Source organism: Zalophus californianus, chromosome 5, assembly GCF_009762305.2.
Source record: "Zalophus californianus isolate mZalCal1 chromosome 5, mZalCal1.pri.v2, whole genome shotgun sequence".
NCBI classification, from domain to species: domain Eukaryota; kingdom Metazoa; phylum Chordata; class Mammalia; order Carnivora; family Otariidae; genus Zalophus; species Zalophus californianus.
Window position 1 is genome coordinate 17,063,395 of NC_045599.1, and position 25,435 is coordinate 17,088,829.

At 41.4% G+C, this 25,435-nt stretch overlaps 1 protein-coding gene across 2 annotated transcripts; it reads right to left on the reverse strand.

Annotated features, from left to right (window-relative positions):
- Positions 1-1,978: 1,978 nt before the first annotated feature.
- LOX (lysyl oxidase) lies at positions 1,979-18,495 on the reverse strand. Of its 2 annotated transcripts, XM_027606662.1 has the most exons (7): positions 17,505-18,495; positions 17,053-17,161; positions 15,527-15,664; positions 13,958-14,114; positions 9,991-10,086; positions 9,522-9,637; positions 1,979-5,599 (listed from the first exon to the last, which is right to left on the reverse strand). In XM_027606662.1, exons 1-7 carry the CDS (start codon positions 18,127-18,129, stop codon positions 5,593-5,595), a joined length of 1,248 nt encoding a protein of 415 aa, XP_027462463.1. In that variant the 5' UTR covers positions 18,130-18,495; the 3' UTR covers positions 1,979-5,592. The 2 variants fall into 2 exon arrangements, with proteins under 2 accessions (XP_027462463.1, XP_027462465.1); XM_027606664.1 differs by lacking the exon at positions 1,979-5,599 and having other exon boundaries at positions 9,518-9,637.
- Positions 18,496-25,435: the final 6,940 nt, after the last annotated feature.

Sequence of the window (25,435 nt, forward strand, 5' to 3'; positions counted from 1 at the left end):
AACTAATATCTGGGAGAGGAGAGATTTTAATAAGGAGTACATAAAGCACTCAAGTTATCTGACAAATAGGAAAGATCTAGATTTCCTTCTAAACTAGAGCATGGTTTAGAGACTAAAATGATTGTTTTCACTGAAAGGATCCTATTTAACCATTAGGTTTTTAGAATGCAAGGCAAGCAGTAAGTTAATGGGTTTTAGGTGTTTCTGTGTCCCACAGCCCAAATACTACCACTATCATATATTTGCTTTAATTAATTTATAGATTATCTCATTTTTATGAACTGATAATTACTTAGTATGTCATATCCCAAAGTCTTCCAAGATAAATGGTTTAACAGAATAACGAGTGTCATGTAAAAAAAAAAAAAAGGTTTTTGTGGCAAAACAAGTTTGAAAACCACTAAGTGGTTTCTTTACTGCAGGGGCTCTGAGATTCTTTAACATGGTAATATGTATTGGGAATCTCCACCATAGAGATAACGTCTCTCATACCTATTTTTCTATGGAATTCTTTCTGGGTAGCATATCTTGTGAAACTGGAATTCCTCTACACATGTTAATCCTTTACTAATATCATTGGCAAGGATTAGAAATATTAATAAATGATGGGGGCCCCTGGGTGGCTCAGTCAGTTAAGTTGTCTGCCTTTGGTTCAGGTCATGATCTCAGGGTCCTGGAATCGAGCCCCGCATCGGGGTCCTTCTTCAGCGGGGAGCCTGCTTCTCTCCCTGCTTGTGCTCTCTCTCTTGCTCTCTCTCTCTCTCTCTCTGTGTCAAATAAATAAATAAAATCTTTAAATAAATAAGATAAGGCAGTCAAATTTTCTTTTTTTTTTTAAGGAAGGATACAAGTTTATTTATTTATTTATTTTTAAAGATTTTATTTATCCACTCATGAGAGACAGAGGTTGAGAGAGAGAGAGAAGCAGAGGGAGAAGCAGGCTCCCAAGGAGCAGGGAGCCCGATGCAGGACTCGATCCCACGACCCTGGGATCATGACCTGAGCCGAAGGCAGACGCTTAACCATCTGAGCCACCCAGGCGCCCAGGCAGTCAAATTTTCTAACAGAAGGAAAGATCCTCCCTCCCCTGTCTTTGGTTCATGAGCTTTTGGTTGAATGAACAGTGCTTGAAACACCACTGATCAGACAAAAGAAATCATCTTTTCATTAATAATGAAAATATGTTCAGGCACTTGGCCTTGAGCAGACGAGGGAAGCACGAAATCGATGCTACCATACAACCCAGATTGGTAAACTGCCAGCCACAAGCCTACATCCATTTTACCTGCAAGAACTCATTGAAGGTGAATTGTTTTTGTGAGGTAATTTGGCAAATTGTCCCCCCAAAGCACTTGCCCACACTTTGGGGTCTGTTTGCCCTTCCAGGTTACCAGCTTCCAGGCTAATCTGGTACACATTTCAGTAAGGATTACTGTGATAGCAATGGTTCTCTTTTTATAAATGATTGGTAGCTTGAATTGATAAGTCCCCTGAGTATTTAGGTTCAGGTATATTTCTTATAAATTCTAATCAGAGTGCAGTTCTTCTCATAATGCCTGCTCTGCATCCTTAGAAGTTGTTGATAATGGTGACAGAGGTTAGGATCCATTCATGTATGAGTTTCTTGTTAAAACATCAGCTAGAGGGGCATCTGGGTGGCTCAGTCAGTTATGCATCCAACTCCTGATTTCGGCCTGTGGTTTCAGGGTTGTGAGTTTGAGCCCCACATCGGGCTCCACACCCATGCTTAAGGTTCTCTCTCCCTCTTCACCTCCCCGCTCCCTCTCTTGAAAAAAAAAAAAATCAGCTAGATTCTTATCCATCAAAAACAAGTTTCATGTCATGTGAGCTCATCAAACAATTTGTTGATACAAAAGGCAGTTAAGCAAAACAACCAACCATAGACATGGTTTTAAGATTTTAACCTAAAATGAAAGTCCTCTCATTTATTTATACTTAACAACAAATGACCACTACAGACACTTGAAATCATTTATTCAAGGCATTTTTACATAATCTTGCAATCCATAATATAAGCATATAATAAAAGAATGTGAGAGTGTAAAGAAGAATATAAAGCCAGTGTCTGGGCATTTAAAATAAGAGCTCTTCAAAAAAGTTACAAATGTTTTACACATAGGTTACCTGAAAAATTTGGAAGAAATTAAAACTTCATTAAAAACATTACTATACCAGATCACATGTCACTTAGTTCATAGCAAGCAGTTATATATTAATTAAAAGTTTATATCCTGTGAGCTAAAACTTAATACATTTTACATTCAAGTTGAAATATTTCAGCACCATTTTGGTTTGAAGGATAAATGAAATGCTTTAAGTGTTCAAAAGTGGCCCAGGACTTTTGGTAATTGGGAATGAAATCGAGCTGTTGATTGAGTATGTTGATGGTGAATATGAATTCTAGACATAAAAAGTAGAGAAAAAGCATAATTTTTACTTATCAGTGATTATATGGTTAATATCAAAACAAGTTATGTTTAAAACAAAATATTGTCTGTATTTTCAGAAAGTTTGCTGAAGATGAATTCTCAGTGCCACAATCATTTTAGTGCACTGAATTTCCTCCAGAATCTGAATATTGGGGATGTTCGTAAGTGTGATTATCCTATGAGATGTCAGAGAGAGAAAAAATTGTTCATTATTATGAATAATACCTAGTGAATAATTAGATGATAGAGATTGTGAATAAAATTACTATGTAAAAAAATATAGATTTCCTGGAAATAGGCAATGGATTCTTGTGGATACGTGTGGATTTGCATGTTGTAGTACTGTTGGGAGACTGAAACTTAGCCTCAAAAGTCAAGACATCTTTAATCTAGACTATGGTCTGAATAATTTTGAAGCCGCTAATATGGCATATGGAAGGAGTCAATAAATTATTTTCCTATTTAGCCCTTTTTTTTCAGAGTCTTTATTAGTCTAAAAGCCAGTCCCTTTTCAGTACTCAACACTCTTAGGTTTACTTCTACTTCCTATTTGTAAAAATATTTTATGTGGAATTTGGTAAGACTGGATTAGGTTTTTTATTTAAATTTTATTAATGGATGACTTTTACCAGCTAATCATTATATGTGAGTTTTTGTGGTTATTCAGAGGAGAGATTCCTTGAGGTTCAAAAATACTGAGTGTTAAATCAATACTTGGGAGTTCTTTGGGAGTGTTTAGGCGTAGGAGGAAAGAATATTTACATAAAGGATAAGCAAGAATCTTTAGCTTCCTAATTGAAACTTTTTTTTTTCAAAATCAACCAAATAGTAGGTGTTATATTTAAGAGGCAGACATTTCAAGGATTGAAAACATAGTTTTAATTATTAGTAACACATACATGCATATAACTATTTATTTTAACTTATTTTTTAAAATAAAATATGGTCATGAAAAACAATAGTGCTAAAAATAGAAAATTTTAGACATGTACTTATAGTTGTTAAAAATGAAACAAGGTGAACCTAAAGGGTAATAATGATATTTTTAATACTTATTGAGGTTAGGGGACAGGTTTTTTTTTTTTATATATATCCCAAGGCCTAGCATGTAAGTGCCTGACATGTATTAGGCCCTCAAATGATGACGGGTGGACAGACAGATGGAAGGCTCAGTGAATGATAGTAAATGTCTTCTCATATGTGCCCAAAGACCGTAATATAGTTTTTACAGGGGTAAGAATCTCAATGAAACGATGGGCCTTAATGTGTAGATGCCAGTCTGGCTCAGTATTAATACTGACAGTAGTTTTGTTTTGTTTTGTTTTGTTTTTTATAAAAGCAAGTATATTAAAATACCTCTATTAGAAAAGACTATGACTTGAAAGGATGATCCTACAGTCTTAAAACTAAAAAAGCAACTTAAGGCAAAGAGGTACATCAAAGAAGCTACTCCATAGCTCAGATACTAGCTCAATGAAAGTTCTGGGCTTTCTCAAGCTGCATTCTCTGTTGGTAAGTTTGTGCCCTGGTAGATGAGGATGGCATCCACCCCTGGATGACAGTCCATCTCTAGCCCCTCTTGCTGCGCTGGGTACTAGTGAGTGCGGGATGACTCTTAGTAGTTGGTGTTGACTTCACAACTCTATGACATATGATACAGGGATGCCAACTCACTTTTAAATTCCACCAAACTAGAAATCCCTCGCTGGAGATTTTAATACTGGCTAATGTAGGAAGACTTCTGCCTAAGCACTGCTAACTTAAAAGTGTCATTTGATTTCTCTCTGTACCTTTTGGAACTAGGAAACAAAGCAATCTTCCAAATTTTGTTGTGGCACATGTTTCACAGTTTTAAAATCAAATCACAGCTGTCTCATTATGCAACACAGTCGTTTGTTTTACAGAAAGTTATTTTTTTCCCCTTATTCACCAGCCCCTCAACTATGTAATGTTATGTGCTTTGCTAATTTGGTTTATACTTCAGACACACAGAAAGAAAAAAGAAAAAAAAAACATGTATTACTGAGTCCTGGATGACCTGATAATGTTCCTATATCTAGATATTATGTTATGTACTCTGGATAATTTAAATTTTTTTTTAGCATTCTTCATTTTAAAGCTGAACATTAAAAAAAATGTAGAAAAGCTGAAAATCCTAAGATGTTTTTCATTAATGTTTTAAAATATTTGAGAGACAGTTGTGGTTTTGGGGACTTGTTTGTATGATTTTTATGTCAACCAGGAAAATTTTTCAGTTAACTGTTGTACATACTTAAACACATACATAGTTTCTCTGAATGTATCACATCTATCATCAGAATGACTTCCCATAGACAAAGCTGTCCTCCATACACCAGTCCCCAGATTGGTGATTTTAAGAATGCCACTCAAAAGGTCTCTGCCCGTAAGAAAATTAAAGAATTGAGGCAGCATCAACGAATGTCAGACAGGAGTTAGGCAGCTCAGTTACTTAATTTGTTCCGAAACAAAAGCTGACTTAAGTCAAAATGAAATTGTACACTGAAGAGAAAGACAGGAGTTTACTAATTTTAAAATGTAAACATAAAATTTTATATAGGGATGTAACTATCTGAGTACATATATTGCCATTTCTCTGCTATATAGTAATATTTCTTGACACCAATGGTATGTTTGTTCCTTCGTCAGCACCAAATGTGTCTGTATCTATTTGAACAGTAGGAGCCTCCTTTCTAAATTAATCTATGCTAAGACAAATACAAGCCAGTTATTGTTATGGTTCACTGAAATCAAGAAAATTCTCAGTTAATAGTAATTTTTGGTTCATTCACTAAAATGTTATTTTCCCTTTTACACTATAATTTCCAAAGGAGCATAACAAATTTGGATTTCCTTCAAAGAGCCAAAGTGTACCTCTACAGAATGGAAACACTGTGTTCATTCACAACGTAATATGAATAATATTAAAAATTTCCCAAGTAATGCCAATTTAAATGTTCAAAATCCAGTTATGTGCTTTGTTATAAAACAGTCCAAACAAAAATTCCTTTGTTGCTTTCTGTTCTCTCTTTCAAAATCTATAAATCCTACTGAAGTTAATCTATTTTTTCCCACTTCAGAACACCAGGCACTGATTTATCCATTAGGAGTTCTGGCTTGCTTTCTAATACCTAGATTAAGAAAACAAAATAAGACAAATCATTAACTTGATAATATAATGAGTGAGTACAGTAGACAAGTTTAACATTGACCCTTTAAAAAACATTTGTAGCAATTTCCCTCCACCTATGCAGTAGTCACCTCGTGAAATTACCCACTAATACATTATTTTAATAATGTTTGAAGGAAGTGACTATGTTAGCTGCCGAAAGTGTATGCTTGATACCTACAGACTTAATGTTCAGAGTTAAAAGAAACAGCCTCTGAATTAATCAAGAGTAAAGCAGGACTTAGAGAACCAGCCGCCCTGTCCAGATGAGTTCCCTCCATGGAGTGGGGCGTGTCCATCTAGAAGCAGGTTCGTGGCCACTGCACCATCTCAGGTTACTCCTTTCCCAGCGTGGTTTTGGATGTAAATGGATGCCTTCAAAGGCAGAGACTGAGTCAAAGCCAACCAATCCAATATGTCATTTATACTGTGATTATAGATCCCCATGTAAAGAAACTAAGCAGTCCAAATCATAAACCAGTGATTTCCAAATACTAAGTTTTGTGAGAGGAGAAATTAATCGTAGTATCATAAAACTGAACTGGGCCACAGTCCCTCAGTCCCTTTGTTTTGTTGACAGTGAGGAAAAAGAGAGAGGTGGTACTCCTGGGTGGTTAAGCATCCAGCTCTTGGTTTCAGCTCAGGTCATGATCTCAGGATCCTGAGATCGAGCCCTGCATTGGGCTCCGTGCTTAGTGTGGAGTCTGCTTGACATTCTCTCAATCCCTCTGCTACTGCCCCAGCGTACATGCGTGTGCACCATGTGCTCATGTGCTCGCTCTCACTCTCTCTCTGTCTCTAAAAATTAAATAAATCTTAAAAAAAAAAAAGGAGAGTGGATATGTCAAAGGCACACCCTGTTCTCCTGGGTAGTTTTTACACACCAGTGGAATGTTCTCCAGTATGTGATAAGCATGAAAACATTGAGCGAACTGAGGGATGATACGTCTTGAAGAGTTGAAAAGGTACAATAACATCACCAAGGGAATCACATGCCGCGCTGCTCTCAGACCTACCAGACCGACCACGCAGCTTTAGGCAAGTTACACTCCTTGCTCAAGGAACTTCAAAGACTCCCCATGGCCTTCAGAATGAAGTTCAAACTTCCTAGCTTGCTCTTCAATGCTCCCTTTGATCTGGTCCCAACTTACTCTTCCACCCTTTTCACCCAAATCTTAACTCCTTAGCCACACTAGAAGACTTGGCTTTCCAAATATGCCCTGCAGTTTCTCCCTGCTGTGGGGTGGTCAGTGATGCTGACTCCTCCTGGCATGCCCTTCCTTAACTGCCCCCCAGTCCAGTCCTCCTCAGCCTTCAAGGCCCAGTTCACATGCTGTCCTAAAGCCACTCCTGACTCTCAGCCAGAGGAAATCTCTCCTTGCTCTGAACGCCGATTCCTAGCAAGGGAGACTAGAAGCGAAAGTCAGAATAAAGGAGGCAGGCATCATTCTCCTGAAGGTGAGGGTTCCTCTCTCAAGGTCTCTGCACATCTCTCATTCATTTCCACTCATAGAGTGGATCTTGTTATTTGATTACAAATCACCATGGGTCCTTTCACCTTCCCATATTTCCATCTGATCCATATTGCTTATTAAAATTTTACCTCAACCACTCTTGCAATTTAGTTACAGTCAGTGACAACTGGTTTACGAAAAAGAAAGAACAACTCTGTGCTGGAGCAATATAATGATTTTTATTTGTACTAAATACTTGGCAGTATCCAATTCAGTAGATTCTACTCATGAACATGCTATGCCACAGGAGTCACATCTCCAGATCTGTTCTTAGTGCAAGGTCAGCCACTGTACCTGGGGTCACCTAGCCGATAGCAGAGGTCTTTCTGTTTCCCCTGCATTTTATCTTACCCCTCATAGAGTTTTATAGTGCCTCTCTACTACAGTTATATGTGTATTACTCTCGGCCTCTCAATTCCACATCCTAAATTCCCTGAAAGAGAGGGTCATTTCTGTACTGTGCAAGTGTTGAATGAGAGTCTACACGGTGGCAGGCCTGTACCTGGGAAATGGGTGGGCAGGAGTCTAGGTCCCAGCCATGTCAGAGTGGATAGGAGATTCACAAGTAATTAATTGAGAATTGTTGTAACACAACTACAAGGGAAGAGTATAAAGCATCAGAAATCATACTTAATCTTTGCCTTACTCTCTGATACCTAGTGTAGGGCCTCAGTAAAGACAAAGTGCAAAAGTGAGAATGCCAATGAATAAACAGAGAATGAGTGAATAAGGAATCCTAAAAATTAAGAGAAATTAATTAATCCATGTATTTTACATCATTTTAGTTTATTTTAGCTTCAATTACACTGACGTGCTGAGGATTTTCATTTATACTTTGACCAGCTCCACACAATAGGGGCCATAAACCCAGCCCGGTTTTCTGCCTGGTGGGCACGTTCAGGAGAATATATTGGATTTTCTTTTTCCAGTGCTGTCCCTTTGCTGTCATAGGCTGCATCTATCCCTAGAGCTGTGATGACACTTGTCAAGCACAGGCTCAGCTCCTTTATGGAAGAAGGAAAAGGCTCCCTCCAAGGGGAATGCAGCCCAAGCCACAGTGCCTGGCCCTGTCCATGGAAAATGAACTGCTCTATAGAAGCCTCACACTTCCCCTGGCCAGGAGCCCAGGGGTGGAGAAGAACCTGCACAACCAGGCTGAGGTGAGTTTGGGAAATCCCACAAACTTCAGATTTACGTGTGGCCAGCCACTGCCCTGGTTTGTGAATCCGGGAGAAATGTGTATTAAGTGTAAATCGCTAGTGTAAGCTCTAGTGAAAAGTCTCCATGTGACCCCTGAGGCACTGGTGCCTCTCCCATGTTGCTGCATGTTCAGCATCATTGTAATGGTGTTGTTATGGTCGGGATCAGTCACAGGTGGCACAGGTGGTTAGGCTTGCTAACCCAGCAACACTAGAGCATCCTTACAGGATGAGGAGAACAGAGACAAGCCAATCACACTACCTGACTCTGCTCCCGTTACTTTCATCACAGCGTCACCCCTATTAATATTCATGTGCTGGGATCCCCTCTGAGATTTCATTCAAAGAAGGGTTTAGGGGCTAGGCAAATGATGGAGGAACCTCCACACAGCACTCCTTTTTGTAGGGTATTTTTCTAGTACTTGTGGTTTTAGAACTCAAATTTGTAAAATCTTGGTTTCTACAGAACAGTGGGTCTGAGCTCTTCAGTGGAGTGCTTTAAGGCAGTGATTTTAAAAATGCACTTTAAAGAACTCTTGGAATTTCTTCAGAGCTGCTTCATGGATGCTGGCAAAGAGACAGGAAATCCAACTGTTGGGGATCCCAAAGGTCACCCACACAGCATATGGCATGTTTTACATACTCAGCCACCACACGGGCTATTCGGAGTAAACAGTTTGTTCTGTGTGCATGTCTTGTCTCGGAAGGTAAGCTTTAGGATGATAAAAACCGGCATACATCTCCCCACCCCCTTCTCTAGCATCATCAAAGAAAGATCGGTTCTAAATATGTGATAGCATGGACAGACCATTTTTCAAGGAAGCTGTAGTGGTAGTAGAAACAGACACAGGTAGGGGCGCCTGGGTGGCTCAGTCAGTTAAGCATCTGCCACATCAGGTCATGAACTCAAGAGTCCTGGGATCGAATCAGATTCCCTGACTCAGATTCCCCGCTCAGAGGGGAGTCAGATTCCCTGCTCAGATGGGAGTCTGCTTCTCCCTCTCCCTCTGCCCCTTCCCCCACTCGTGCTCTCTCCCTCTCTGTCTCTCTCTCTCTCTCTCAAACAAATAAAAATCTTAGAAAAGAAAAGAAACAGACACATGTATAATGCCTGTCAGTGAACTAAAACACTTCGAGAGGAGAATTACTAAGCTAGGCAAAGAGGACTCACGGTGAAATTGTGCAGCCCGAGGCATAGGCATGGTGTCCCGTGTAGCGGATTTCACAGCGCACAACGTTGTTGGAATAGTCCGATTCAGGCACCAGGTAGCTGGGGTTCACACTGACCTAGGCAACGTAAACATCATCCATGTTTCAGATTTCATCAGCAGTGTTTGCTGGTTAATTTCTTCCTATTTCCACAGGGCTAGAACAAGGAAATGCTTCAACTAAATCAAGCAGGGAGGGGATTTAAAAAGTAAAGCAAGTGGTGAAATTCTGGAGAAGTTATAGAAGGAGGCTCTATATTTTCCCCTGAAGTTCCTTAAAATATTTTTTTTCATATAGGTTGGTTTAGAAATATTTCTAGGAGATACTGAATTGCTTGCAGGATTGTGGTTATCTCACAATGAATTCAGAGGGGGAAGCCCACTGAGTTGCAGTCGAAATAGATTAAAGTTTCTATTTTCAAAGGCCTCTACCTTTAGAATGTAGTTTCCAGGTTTTACATCCGTAATATCAATCCATTGGCAGTCTATGTCTGCATTATAGGTATCATAACAGCCAGGACTCAACCCCTAAAACAAATAAAATTTAAAAATGTAAAAAGATGGTATATGGTTAGAGTATGCTAAAGAATGTGCTTATTATTTGCAAATTAAATTTTAAGTTAGTACTTACAAGAGTTTGACATAAAACTATACTTATATTGCATCTCCTTTGAGAAGTATATATTACTCAGCCTTATAGCACCTCCAGCTAAAAAAAATACAGGACTAATATAAGTAGTAGTACATCTAGCTTCTTAAAAGTGTCATCAATCACCAGTGATAAATACAATCTTAAGTGACAGAATAGGCCTCCATCAAAATTCTAGAATATCACCAGTTCGGGAACAAAGGCCATGTAATAATCCACCTAACTCACATGTCCTCAGTACAACCCTTCCCACTTTCTCTCGGAAATTACCTTCCTTTACTCTGAATGCCCCGATTTTATAGTGTTTGTCCTCAAATGCTCTGTATTATAATGGTACCGTATAAGAATATATCCAACTAGAGATTATAAACTCTCTGAAGGTGGAGTCTTTATTGCATTTCTGAGTAGATAACATTTATAAAGTATGTAGTATATGCCAGGAACAGTTTTAAACATGTTACATCTATAAATTCAATTTTCACAAGTACATGAGATAGGTGCTATTCTTATCCCCATTTTGCAGGTGAGGAAAATGAGTCATTTTAAGGTCAATCACGTCAACTTGATATATAGATAGTAAGTGGCTGAGCTGGCTTTCAGTTTAGATGTTGAGGGCCGAGGGTCCCTGGGTCCCCACCACACTATTCTCTCTCTCACATTACCACTGAAATATGTCATTGAATTAAAGGGACGAATGTATGCCTCAGTAAATCAACACCACCACATCACTCCACTTGCTAAGATACTCACTTCAATAAGGAAACGAGTGCCTTCTACAGGCAGGGAGGAGAAAAATTCCAGTAAGATAGGGTCCTTGCTCTCCAGAAAGTTACCGTCTGGGGAAATTTGCTCAAATTGGAGTCCGTAGGTATATTCTTGATTCCATTAGTTCTTCTTGAGAAGTTTGAACTGTATTTTCATTCTAATACTAATCTCAAGTACATTTAAAAGCGTAGGCTAGAATCATTTTAACTCATTACTTCTATTTCATTTCAGCCCCCCAAATTTCTTCAGTGCTTAAGATCACTTTGGTCACGGGGTGCCTGGGTGGCTCAGTTGGTTAAGCGACTGCCTTCGGCTCAGGTCATGATCCTGGAGTCCCGGGATCGAGTCCCCCATCGGGCTCCCTGCTCAGCGGGGAGTCAGCTTCTCCCTCTGACCTTCCTCCCTCTCATGCTCTCTCTCTACCATTCTCTCTCTCTCAATAAATAAATAAATAAATAAATAAATAAATAAATAAAAATCTTTAAAAGATCACTTTGGTCACCAAAGAGATGGCAAGATCCTCTAAACATATTCTAGTAATGCTGGTGTGGCTCTTGCTGGATTGGGGAAGAAGGGCACAGCACTGTGCTCTTATTCAGCACACAATAGCACAGAGAGGCCAAACTCAAAAGTACCTGTGCCGCAGCAGGGAGAACCATATGAAGATTTCTCAGTTTCTGGGCCCAGCACATTAATTCTGATTCTGGCGCATACTAGATACTCAGTAAGCGTTAGCTATTGTAGTTGTTGCCACTGCTCCTAACACCAAGTCCCACCACCTCCCATGGCTTTGTAACACCTCCATTCATTGGATGAGCTATGGATTTAAGACTGTTTAAACAATGCCACAATGCCGATCTTACCTTCAAGGGAGCAAAAGAGCTTTAAGGAGTGCTGAAATTGGTACTCCTGCTAGCAGGATTTAAGTTTTAACTTTGATTATTTGAACTAGCACACAAAGAATGGGAATTTTTAAGGCTATTGAAAAATCAGGCATGTCCTGTATTCAAAATCAAACTTTAAAAACAGATGAAATGTAGAGAGCCTTGGGACGCCTGGGTGGATCAGTCGGTTAAGCGTCTGCCTTTGGCTCAGGTCATGATTTCAGGGTCCTGGTATCGAGCCCTGCATCAGGCTCCCTGCTCAGTGGGGAACCTGCTTCTCCCTCTCCCCACCCCCCACTCAGGCTCTCTCTCTCTCTATCTCAAATAAATAAAATCTTAAAAAAAAATAAAAAGAAACATAGAGTCTTAACTAATGCTGTCTAAATTAGCTGTTTGGTTTTAGCAAAAGAGAAGCAGTGGTTACATTAGATTAATGAGGTTAATGTAACTGTTTCTAGTTTCATATATGTTGAAAATGTAAATGTGTCATCTAAGAACTTAAGAGTTATATGGAAGGATAGATATAAGGAAGTGATATCTACTTTTATATTTGGATACATTCAAACAACATTGTAATACAACTATTCTAAGTCAGCATTGGGGTTTTGTGAGAGTTGTTTTTCCCCTTTAAGTGAAGTCCATGTTCAAGAAACACCAGTCTAGTGAAAAACACAAATACGTCAATCACTTGCAATGCAAGACCTGGTGAACAGTGGTTTAAATAGGACATAAACGGAAGATGATTAATAAGAAAGCTACCATAGAAAATGAAGTGGGGTCACCCCAAGGAACTGGAAAACTAGAAGCGCTATAAATACCTAGAGACCTAAATTCAAATATTTCAATAGAGAGCTGTCCAGAGTGCCTCTTTTTCTAAATGGAAAGAACAAACGCCAGGGCCTCTGCATAGGCGGGCAGCCACTGCGGAGATCGCTGAGCGAAAAGGGAATCCCTCTGCCCACATATGTGTAATGTGTGGATAGGTTGCATCAACTTTTAGTTAAAGGTAAGTGCTGCCCCCAGAGCATGTGGAATTGAACCTCTTCTTCCTCCCATTGCTCTGATGTTTTAAGTTCAGAGAAAGAAACAGCGGTAACGTTTAGGTCACTAAAAAGCTTCTCGCCACAGCCCGGGATTTGCTCCCCAAGATGCTAGCTGCTGATCCTTTCGTACCCTGCGTTATGTACGTTCACTGCTCCTTGCCAGGATTTCGGCTGCACTAAAATTACAACGTCCTCTTACAAATGAGGGTGTTTTGTGGAAATACTGGCATGGCTTTTAACTGACACACATTTTCCCATTATAAGACATACACACTGCTTAGGTCAGCACTATTTTTAAAAATCCATCCAAAGGACATCTGACATCAATTATACTGTAGGTTTAACTACATATGCGTGGAGAAAGAAATTGTGTCCTTCTGCTCCCATTTGCATGCTTGAAAGAGACCGGTTTTAAAGTGCTTTTTAAGAAACTTAGGTTCTGTCTTTTCTAACCCCAATCACCATTCTCTCTCTAGCTTAAGAGGTGGAGGGAGGAATGGTTTTAAGGTGAGAACACGGAAGTGTCTTCACCATTATTTACCAAGCCAGTTGAAGAGTACCGAATGAGTGCAGATACGGGAAACCAGTCAGATTTGTTCAGGGACTAAACCACTGCTTTTCAGTGTGGAACATAGCGACTATGCACATTCACCTTCTATGATGATGAAATGCTTTAAAAATAATTTGAATCTGGGATCCTGGGTGGCTCAGTCACTTAAGCGTCCAACTCTTGATTTCAGCTCAGGTCATGATCTCAGGGTTGTGAGATCAAGCCCCATGTCGGGGCTCCACTCTGGGCATGGAGGCTGCTTGAGATTCTCTCTCTCCGTCTCCTTCTGCCCCCCCCTTCTCTCCCTCTCTAAAAATAAATACATTAATTATAATAATTTGAATCAAGTGACCAGCTTCCTTTCCCCAATTATTTTCCATCTTGACTAGATGACCCCCTAAATCAAACAGTTTATATAAAAAAGACCGGCAGGAGGAAAGAAAAAGAGAAGACCATATTGTTTTCTCTCTGAAGCCTGCGGGTTCCTGAGGTCAGGGGGTCAACCCACCTGTGTATGCGCAGTACATGCAAATCGCCTGTGGTAGCCATAGTCACAGGATGTGTCCTCAAGACAGAAACTCGCTTTGTGGCCTTCAGCCACTCTCCTCTGGGTCCCAGCATCAAGTAGGTCATAGTGGCTGAATTCATCCATGCTGTGGTAATGTCTGATGTCCCACAAAACACAGAGACAGAGATCAGTAACATATGGAGAAAGGCATGAGGACTTTAGATGACTTCCCCACTGCCTCCCACACTTGTTTTCACATTATAATCGAGATCCAGTTTATCTTCTTAAAGCTAGATTCATGCTAGCTTTTTTTTTTTTCCCCAGGAAGAGCCATCTATCAGAATTGTAAGCCTTTAACCGTGCTTCTAGGAAGAAAGGACTTCTTTTGAGTGTTTTGTTTTCCTATTCCACCCTGTTTTATCTTTGAATATTAAATAGAAATAGACACTAAATGATCTGTGTTTAAGTAAAACCTGCCATATGCTCTCTAGTCTGTTTCTTTTGGCTGCCGGTACTGATGTTTCATTCCAAATAAAAGAAGAGCACATGACTCTTGGGAGGTTTCTGTGAGATTTTAAAAAAATGTAAAACCATTACTAAAATGCAAGCGAGAAGTACTGGTACGTTTCCCCCATCATTATTATTTAACTAGTATGAACTTTTATTTAGAAATAAAACAATTCTATTTTATCAGAAAATTAGGTGTTCACATCTGCTTTTCTCATTTCATTAAAGAGAAGGTGCTGAGCCATGTATCTTCTCACATAAGGAAAGAACAAGAAAAAAATCGCTCAAATTGCAGGAGGTTTCAGGGCATCCGTCAGGATTTCCTGGCATTATCGGGATTCCCGGGCAAGTTACCAAGGCAAATTATAGAATCACCTTATATAGAGATCTTTAAATTTAGGACAGAACAGACAATTACCCTGGGTTTAACACAGGCGTTTTAAAAGATAGAGAGGTAGGTCCTTCTCAGCTCATGGAGTATATCATCTCTATCTTTCTTTGAGGTTGGTGTATGAATCCTTCTGACAACAACTTGTAGTTTTTATTAAATGCTAACTAGGGCGCCTGGGGTGGCTCAGTCAGTTAAGCGTCTGCCTTTGGCTCAGGTCATGATCCCAGGGTCCTGGGATGGAGCCCCGAATCAGACTCCCTGCTCAGCGGGGAATCTGCTTCTCCCTCTGCCCCACCTCCCACTGGTTCTCTCAATCTCCCTCTCTCTCTCTCTCAAATAAGTAAATAAAATCTTAAAAAAAATACTAACTAACTGTAGATGATTTCGGCTATAACAAGCTTCTTTTAGAAATCTTACCTGTAGTATATTGGAATAAAATTCTAGTGAAGCCAATTGCTGTAACCTATCAGCAATTTTAATGAAGTGGACTTAGAGTTTCCATTTTGAAAACAGGATCTGGTAGTTGATGTATTTTCTTAAAGGAAGACTCCCTTGATGATGTCACATTACACAGAGAAATTTCTAGAAATAAGACTTTGCATTTGCACATCAAGAGCTACCTGAAAAAGGAAGACGCAACTTGGAAGTACCCAGGAGGCCCATCCACTTACTGGTGACAACTGTGCCATTCCCAGGAATATCTCGGTCGGCTTGGTAAGAAATCTGATGTCCCTTGGTTTTTCACTCTTTGGGGGAATCTTAGCAGCACCCTGTGATCATAATCTCTGACATCTGCTCTGTATGCTGTGCTGTGATTTTGAAAACGAAAACATTACTTTCACAGGATATTAACTGAAGACAAATTCCAAGCAAAACCTTTTCCATTTTATAATGGCAACTACCTCCCACCTCCAACTAGACTATCAGTTGCAAGAGGCATTTTCCTTATTTTGTTTATTGCTGAATCTCCAGGTCCTAGAACAGTGCCTGGCAAGTGGCCAGAGTTCAGTGAATATTTGTGGAATAAGTGAATAAATGACAACTATGGAAATCTGCAGTAAAATGTGAAAAGGGATAATAAAATTAGCACTACAAATGTACATGTGATAAGTAAATTCTGTATTTATAATCAGTTCTTGTTTAACCACGTGAATGAGTAGAAAGTATCCCAAATAAAAAAAAAAAATCCTATGTACTTATTAAGAACTTTGAATTCATCAATAGGTTTCTTCTTAAACACTTTCCTAAGATGCAAAGTGGGGAAATAATTCTAGAAGCATACACCCAGATTAGATAAATAATTTGTAACTTCACTATCTTGAAAACAATGGCATGACTGTAATAATATCCTAGGGAGTGCAATGGAGTGAGTGATGCAAGACTCAAAAATGAAAATGGTAAGTTCGGCTTTCTTCTCTTCCTTTAGCCTGACAGTTCTAAAGGGTCAAAGAGAGAGAAATATACAACTGAACAGATAAATATCACTCTGTCCCTTCTAGTATATTTTGTGTAAATATATATATTCACATACTGTTGAGTATTTTCACTTTCCACTTGAAAAATTTTTATGAGACCTATCAGAACATCTTTTGCTCCCTCTGCTGGTTTCCCAGAAGCAAAGTCAGAGAATTCCATTCCCCAAACTGCTATGATTTTATTTTAGGACTGATTCAAAAACAAAGCTCTTGCTCATGCTCTTATTCTGGCTGAAGTAATACCAAAACAACTAAGTTAAATTGTGGCCTCAAACAAAAGATGAAAACCTAAACTTTGCTGATGAGGGGTGCCCCACTGGCAAGTTAGCCCTCTGTTTTTTTTAAGGGGTCACTGACCAGCTCTTCCATTACAATATTTTTTCCACCTTATCGTACAGTTCTTTAATAGAAAGTTATGGGAAACCATTGGCTCCAAAGTTTGAGGATCTTGGAAAAAGAATGTGAGATCCCAACTCTCCAGGATAAGGATTTGCCCCCAGCTCCCTGATTTGTGTCACAGTTTGAAAGACAGAACCCACAGAAATCTTCAAAATGTTAACTCTCCATCCATTTCCGCATGCCCAGGAGACCACATTCCACTTCGTAGTTCTTGCCCCATTTCCCAACTCTTGTCTGCATGGACCGAGAGCGGTCAGACCAGGCACAAGAGCAGCGCCTGAAGCGAGATGGGGCAGCCAGGCCGCGGAGATCCCAGCCAGTACCTGGCCAAGCAGTTTTCCTCTGCAGCGCATCTCAGGTTGTACATGGACATCTTTTGCACGTACGTGGACGCCTGGATGTAGTACGGGTCTGGCACCAGGTCCGGGAGACCTAAACGTCAGGAGGCGATGGGGGGAGGTAGCTGTGAGACAACCCAGTGGCCCCTACTCCAGCTCCGGGTCCCTCCGTGTCCCTTACTCTTCACCCTTCACCCAACCGGGCTGCGGGTAGCAGGAGAACGGGGGACGCCCAGGGCTGCAAAGCAAAGTGGAAAGAAAGCAGGAGGGGCGAGGCGCGCGGTTTGCACCGGATTCCAGGGCTGCCTCTGCAGGCGCAGGGGGAGGGAATCGGATCAGCGGGACTAAGGCCTGCCGCGCCCAGGCAGCCACGTTGGGGAGCCACAGCATTGGGGAAGGGGTGCGCGGCTGCTTCCTGCGATTTGGGGGGTGCTTACCGTACTGGAAATAGCCGGTGCCGTATCCGGGCCGGTACCTGCTCCCAGGCCGGGGCCTTTCGTACGTGTCGTAGTAGTTGTAATAGGGGTTGTCGTCGGAGTACTTGTAGGGGTTGTAAGGGTCGTCGCCCACCATGCCGTCTACGCGGCTGGGCGGCTGCAGGTTACTGAGCGCCGGGCGCTCCCCGGACGTTGTCCGGTTGCCGTCGCGGGAATCCCCAGCGTCGCGGGCCCCGGACGAGGAGTAGCCAGCTTGGAACCAATGGCGGGCGGCGGGTCTGGGTCGGCCGGCGACCCCCGACGTGCCTGCAGTGCGCTCGCGTGCTGCCGCCGTGCGGTTGCGGAGCAGCAGGATCGGCGTGCGCGGCTGCGGGGCTGCGGCGTTGGCAGCGCCTGGGGCGGTGGTGCCCGGGTCCCGTCGGCGCTGCGGCTGGTACTGCGAGCCCAGGCTCAGCAGGCTGAACACCTGCCCGTTGTTCTCCCATTGGATCCTCTGGCGCCAGGCGGCCGGAGCCGGCGGCTGCTGGCGAGGGGGCTGCTGCTGGCCGGCGGCCGGCGGGGCGCAGCGCAGGAGCGCGCAGAGCTGCAGGGGCCCGAGCAGGAGCGCGGTCCAGGCGAAGCGCATCGCTCCCTTTGCCTGATTGTCCCCACTCCGGGAGGACGTAGGTCGGAGAAAAGAAAAACGGGGCCCAAATCACGTGAAGGAAGGAGAAATCTTCAACAAGGGAGGCGGGCGGAGCGCGGGTAACTCAGTCACTACAAGCAGTGCCAAGGGTGGGCTGCAGACCCTTGTCCAGTAGAGGCGGCTGCTGGGACGTGGCACCCGCCTGTCTCCTCTTTCCCAGTCCTTCTGGAAGGCGACGGGGAGCGGCGCGGCGGCCCCGGCGAGCGGGCAGCGTCTGGAGTGAAGGAAGGAGGAGAGATTTTAAACTTTCTGGCACGTTTGCAAAGTTACACAAGCAGTTCTGGCCCGGCAGCCCCTCCGCTATTTGTTCACGTAATGCGATTGGAAACGTGCAAGGCGGACAGCTCCTCGCCTCTGCCCCTCCCTCCCTGTCCTCCTCCCCCCAGACACGTTGCACAGGGAGCGTTAAGGGGAAAGAACAAAACGGAACACACATCCTGAGACACACTCGGCTTAATCTGGGGCGAACATGCAGGAATTTCAAAAGACTCAGACAGGCGAAGGCAGCCAGGCCATGGGGCGACGCCAAAATATGCATGAAGAAAAATGCTATTAGGTCACCAGCCCTGGAGAGGCGGGAAGTCGGGAGGTGGGGAGGGTGCTGGGGGCGAGAGTCGGGGAGGGGGGGCGGGGAGGGATGCTTGTGACTAACGTTTATCCATAAGGAGTTAACCAGACAAATTTCCCAATGCATACTCACTCGCTTTTATGGGAAGCGCCCTCAGCAAATAAACCCCGGGATATCATATTTTGTTTTTCTGTGTGTAGGTAATATGAGAAATGGGTTACAAATTTGTTTCCTACAGTGAGTATTTTAATAACCAAAAGTGAAATTTTACAGAGAAAAAAGCCATCTAACATTCAAGGGATGAATAAACCTGTCTCTTTTTCAAAATGCTGGCCTGACTTGTACTTTGAGCGGGAGTGGAAAACCTCTTTCATCTGGACGGTATCTACCGGGACATTTCAGTAAAGGGGGCTATACCAAGTCTGCCTAGGATCGCACTCAGAAGGCAGCTTCAAAGAAGCATTTTACATGACTTTTCTCATCCTGCATCCGATGAGGAGGTTTGACTTCGGATTAAAAAATAATAATAATAAACACTTTAAATCATTGTTTGTTAAATTTTTGAAAAGTCAGTAAAACATCCTATGGTGTTTGGGTGATCTTCCAATGTAAGCAAAGGGGTTTCTGAAGAAACAGCCTGGGGGTTCAGATTCTGCTAAGGACAGGGGAGTGGGAGGGGCCAGACAAGAATGGGGGGCAGTTGGGTAGGAGGCAGGTAATGCCAACTGGAAAGGGATGCTTAATGGGCCTGTTATTCACATACCACACAGGGTTGGGGCAGTGTTGGAAACATTTCAAAGAAAAAAAATCTTTAGCCTGATTTAAAACTGTGACTCAGAACCAGATTTTAATAACCTTTTTATTGGTTTCATCATTGGGCTGTTGTCTAAATAGACTTCATTATTCGCCTCTTCATGTTGATCTCTGTCTCCCCGCATTTAATCACCCCGTTGTGATGATGTGGACAGCTGCTGATGTGAATGCTTAGCATCCATTTCCCTTTTTTCTAGCAAGAACAACTGTATTTTCCTTTGGGAAAAATCCCTACCCAGTTGCATGGTACTGACTGAGCATTCAGGAGACTTCTGCCTCTTCAAGCAGTGGCAGGGAGATCCCAGCTCGGTTCATCAAACCATCTCCCTACCATTGGAATCATGACCAGATGGACACAAGGCTCAAAAATTCTGGAGCTCACACTCTCCGCTACTGAAGAAAGTTTCTACGAGTTCTTGCTACACAGATTCCCCCTGAGCTGTTTCAGACCTGTACCTTCCAAGACGTGATTGTTCAGCTTTTCCTTCCTTTTCTCCATTGCAGTCCTTTGTGGCTTGACACAGTCAGAGTCAATTGCTGTTGGTTGCCACTTTAAGAACCTGGACAGATACTGAGGGGAATTGTGATTGGTTCTCTGAGTTAATCAGATCTCATGATTCTGCATCCAACACACAGGATGGGTTTGGCTCTTTTTGAGTCAAATTAGATTTGCTCTGCCCATGACCGCACAGCATCCTTGATTACAGAAGAGTTCCAAATGGAAGCTTGCCGGTAGATTGATGAATCTGTTGCTTATATGATGAAGGCAAAATCCAAGTGCGCATCCCACTCATGGCAGGTGAACAGTGCCCCATCTCTGTCTGAAAGTCAGAGACATTTTGTAGACTTGCCGCAGAACTTAAAATTAAAGTACTCAATGTCTCCAAACCCACTAAGAGAAGATGGAGCGAAAAAGAAGCAGGTGTATATAATTTAGATAGACAGGCCAAATGATAGGGGAAGCAGGAAGGGAGAGAGAGTGTAATTATCTCTCATCTCTCCTCTGCCCATTAACAGCTTATTCCCCAGAAAGAGAATCCCGTAACTGCTAGCACTTGACCACACATCGCTGAGGGAAGATCTCTTCTGTGGAGATGACACTGTCAGATTGGCAGGCCAGAGCAACCCCTAATGGGAGGGTAGAAAGTTTATCCTGGATGCTGGTTAAAATACCCTTGTTTCCCATCCTGGTGCTCACATTTAAAAAAAAAAAAAAGCTCTGTATCTTTGAACAGCTGATTTACTTTCCCTGGCTCTTTGTTATCTGTAGGATTCAAGGATTAACTCAAATTCTTTTTAAAGTGTTTTTCCTAGTCTTAAAGCCACTGATTTTTGTGAATGTCTACGTAATTCCAGCGACTTTCTATCTATTCACTATAATGTTGCATTATGATCATTAATATTTCATTAAATAACTCCTTTAGTTGGACTTTAAAACTTTGGGTGTATTTTATGTGTGAGTTAGAGTCTGCAGACTGCTATTTTCCCCTTTTATGTATTTCCCTTCAGTGAAATTCGGTATACATTTTTGCTTTACACATGTCTCTTGATCACACTTATGCTATGAAGTGTAGTACACCATCGTGTTGATTTACACACATGAATACTCAATGAGTGTCAACCGATTCCCTCATTTGCAGAATTTATAGCTGAATGAGCTTTATCATTTGTTTCAGATTTGCTCTAACAGACTTAAAAATGTGTTATCAGAGTGTAAATAACTAGAACAGTAGTGGTATGCAATATTTATTTTCTTTTAAACACACACACAGTACTTTAGGGAAGAAAATATATTACCCTTTGTCACTCATCCTAATTAGATGTTTAGCTGGTTTTCTCTCTCTTCCGCTTTCTCTAAACTCTCTCTGGCCTAAGACTCAGCCAACTGAAAACAAACATATGGCTACCACATGAGGGGCAATTGAAAGTATGTGCAAGGCCTGTAGGGGATACTGTAGCCACAAATCGTGCTCTCTGTGCAATGACAAAACTATTATTCACAAAATCGGAGAAACCACACTGCCTTCTAATCAATACTGAGACAACAAAAACAACAATGGCAGCTGGATCAGAATACCTTTAGCTTTTTAGCTTTGGTAAGAGCCATAACTGATTCCACTCTGACCTTGAGACTTTCCTTTCATGGACCGTTCTGCAGTATAGACCATATGAAGAGGAGTATTGAAATGAAACTAATTCTATTTTTTAGGTTCTAGGCTATCGTTATCAAGAATTTTTTAAAGTTGTATTTATTTTTTTTAAAGATTTTATTTCTCTGAGAGAGAAAGAGCAAGAGCTGGAGAGGGAGACGGTGATGGACGGAGGGAGAGGGAGAAGCAGACTCCCCGCTGAGCAGGGAGCCCGATGCGGGGCTCAATCCCAGGACCCTGAGATCATGACCTGAGCCGAAGGCAGGTGCTTAACTGACTGAGCCACCCAGGCACCCCTTAAATTTTATTTTTGAGGATTCTCTATACCCATCGGAGGGTTCAAATTTGCAACCCCGACTTGCATGCTCTCTACCAGGTGAGCCAACCAGGCAACCCATTCAATATCAAGAATTTAAACTGAAACAATGTTTGGCCCATTGACCAAGAAGTGGAATTTGTCATAAAGCCATGTTCATAATATTTCTTCACTGTATTTATAGTTGTGGGATAATTCATAGAAGTGGAAAGTAGAATTATGCAGAAAGCCTAAACCATAGAACACTGCCCCTTGAATGACCAGGGCCAGAATACTGAAGAACCCCAGGTTGAATATAAGCTCTTATCAGCTTTGTTCTTTAGTAAAAATGAATGCTTTTATGTGCTTTGGTGCCATGGAGTTTGGAAAACATCAGAGAAAATAAAATAAAGGACGTGGGAAATTAGAGGTCTGGAAGGGGGAAATGACTGAGAAAAGAGGAAGGTATGACATCAACACAAGGGGGATGACTTGAGAGACAAATAAGGAGCACATTTTTTAAAAAATTCAGAAAGGGTAGCAGAGTGAAACAAAGAACTAGAACTCATTTTACTTAGAGTAAAATGGAGGAGAAGAGTGAGTTAGTCTTCAACTTTACAGTGCTCTTGTGTTTCCTTTTCATTCTCGTCCCCTGCCACATACCACTTCCAGGTACTCATCCAAATATAAAAGTAGACAGTTGGTACACACTTGTCTATGTATCAAGAATGGCCTGAAAAAAAATTCTGTAAACAGACTGAGTAGAAGAATTCCAGAAATAATGAATTTTAAATATATCTTCTTTGGTTACCCATTCCCTTGGGCCACCTAGGAAATGGAAATGTGGAACCTAACCGTCGGGGATTGAAAAGTATTTCATTCTAGTGTTTTTCTGCATATTCATATGTGATTAAGTAAATAATGGTAGTCATTACAATGAAATGGAAAAATGAGAAGAGATGAACTTAGGATAGGAGAATGGCTCTTTGAAATCCACTGAATCAGAGCTCAAAGTAATTTGATGATAGTGACCACAAAAATAAGGGGTCAGCCAGTTGGCAAAACTGCCTACAAGTGAAGTCCAAGTGATTGGATTGGGCTTGATGGACAGTCCAATGACAAAGAAGCAACTGTTCTTCATGCCATGCAGTGTATTAGGGTCATTCCTGTTTCTAATGGAGAGCGTAATGTACTCCCTGATGCACGTCCTGGTCTACTTGCCCCTCCACTCTTCCTGGATTCAGCTTCGCTGCCACAGAACACTGGAAGTCATTTAGTTTCATGTAACCTGGGTGTGATCCTCTGAGATGGTGGGATAGAGGTTAGGAGGACATTGACGCTTAACTAGGGCATCTCCGTCATCTGCCCATCACGTACAATGATTGAAGCCAACCTGTCTTCTCTCTTTTTAACTTAACCCTAGGTGTCCTGCTTTCTTTTGGGGCCCAGGAGGAACAAAATGACAAAGTACTAACAACCTAATGCAAATCCTATGGAGTTTTTTTTTTTTTTCTCCTCTCCACTATAAAAGAATAGATCTCAGAACATTTGAGCGTTATGGGTGTTTGGAATAGAGGCAGAATAGAAGGAAGATGTTGGTGGGGCTATGAAGAGAAAAACCTGTTTCTAACTGTACTTGAGGTCAGTTTTGAGAATCATAGTTCTTTCTCTTTTTGTTATTACTGGAAAACTACTCATTGAGACCATCTTGCTTCCTCTTGATTATACGGCACCTTAAGCACAGAATCAAAGATTTATGTGTAATGGTTCTTAAAGCAGTGAGAGTCTCTTAAAGCAGGCCCAGTTAGGACATTGTTGTAAAGATGGATTTCTTTGCCTTCTACCTGTTTTGTTTTCTTACCTTTCAACTATTACGTGGATCATAGTCATTTCTTCCAGAAGGTAGCTGATAAAAAGAGAAAAACTGAAGCTCATAAAGTCTCTGGGAACAGTGTCTCGTATAGGTCTCCTAATGGCACTAGACAGTTTGACCATTCCTCTGGGCTGCTTATGGGAACAAGACACGTTTTTCTGCCAATGACATATCGTTTATACTCTATTGTCCATGGTCTATGTAAGATTTGGGAAATAATTAATACAAGGTATTAATGGTATATTGGAAAATAGTCAATGGAAGTATTAAATACCAAGTGAGAAATCTTAAATGAATGTATATAACCTCAAAATGATCTGCAGCTAAGGAATCGCTAATGCCAAAATAATCGAGTTGACTACTGAGGGACTTGCCAAGCTTGCTAAATTGGTCTGTAGTAGAGGAAGGAAATAATAAGGAAATATGCAATAATAAGAAAAATAAGCACCCTCTCTAACAGGACAATACCTGTCCCCTCATTAATAATATGCATTTCTATTTCTTGTCATTTACTGTGTTCTTGGCACAATGCAGAATGCTTAAGCGCATTACCTCATCTTATCCTCACAACACCCTGTGAAAGTGGTTATTAATACTTTATGGATAAAGGAATGAAACTTAGAGAAATAAAGTGACATGCTCAGTTAAAAACTGGCAGAGCTAGATCTTGAACCCAGATCTATCCTATTAAACACACACCATATTAAACTCTTGCCATGTGAAGTAGAGGGGAGCTATAAGGGTTGTTTTTTTTTTTAATTTTCTTTGTTTTAATGATTGGAGAAATTTGGCTAAACGACTCATTCAAGGCTACATGACAAGGAGATTATGGCCAAGGCAAATTAAAGAGTAGACTCGCAATCATTACTTACCTACCTAGTCCCTCTAAGTAAATGGCTTTGGAATAGGTGTGATATACAAGTCAACTGGAAGATGACATGTAGTAGGGTGATAGAGACAGACAGTCCTTGGAGAAACTCTTACCTCTACTATTTACTAACAGGGAGCTCTTAGACGAGTTACTTAACTCTTCTGAGACTCAAGTTTCTCAACCAAAAATAAAGATAGTAAGACCTACCTTGCAGGATTGTTGTTAAGTGTATGGCTTATATTAGGCACTATGTAGATGAAGACTATTGTTACTACTTGGTACTTGGACATTCGAATTTCGAAGTCAACAAAGACTATTTTGTATATAGACAATCATGCAAAAAAGTTTTCTCTAAACATTGAAACAGAGACATTCTTTTTACTTTTTATTTATTTTTTTTAAAGGTTTTATTTATTTATTTGACAGAGAGAGACACAGCCAGAGAGGGAACACAAGCAGGGGGAGTGGGAGAGGGAGAAGCAGGCTTCCCGCGGAGCAGGGAGCCGGATGCGGGACTCGATCCCAGGACCCTGGGATCATGACCTGAGCCGAAGGCAGACGCTTAACGACTGAGCCACACAGGCACCCCTCTTTTTACTTTTTAATGTGCCTATTTTGTTACTTTGGGGCAGGAACATTCCATGAAAAATAAACTTTATTGAGATATAATTTATAT

Bases quoted from the DNA above. Each gene is read 5' to 3' on its own strand.
- LOX (XM_027606662.1), bottom strand. From the start codon at position 18,129: ATGCGCTTCGCCTGGACCGCGCTCCTGCTCGGGCCCCTGCAGCTCTGC. The intron at 14,115-15,526 runs GTAAGTGGATGG...GTGGGACATCAG, and splicing joins GAATGGCACAGTTGTCACCA to ACATTACCACAGCATGGATG. The intron at 9,638-9,990 runs GTAGAGGCCTTT...TACGTTGCCTAG, and splicing joins CTGGAAACTACATTCTAAAG to GTCAGTGTGAACCCCAGCTA.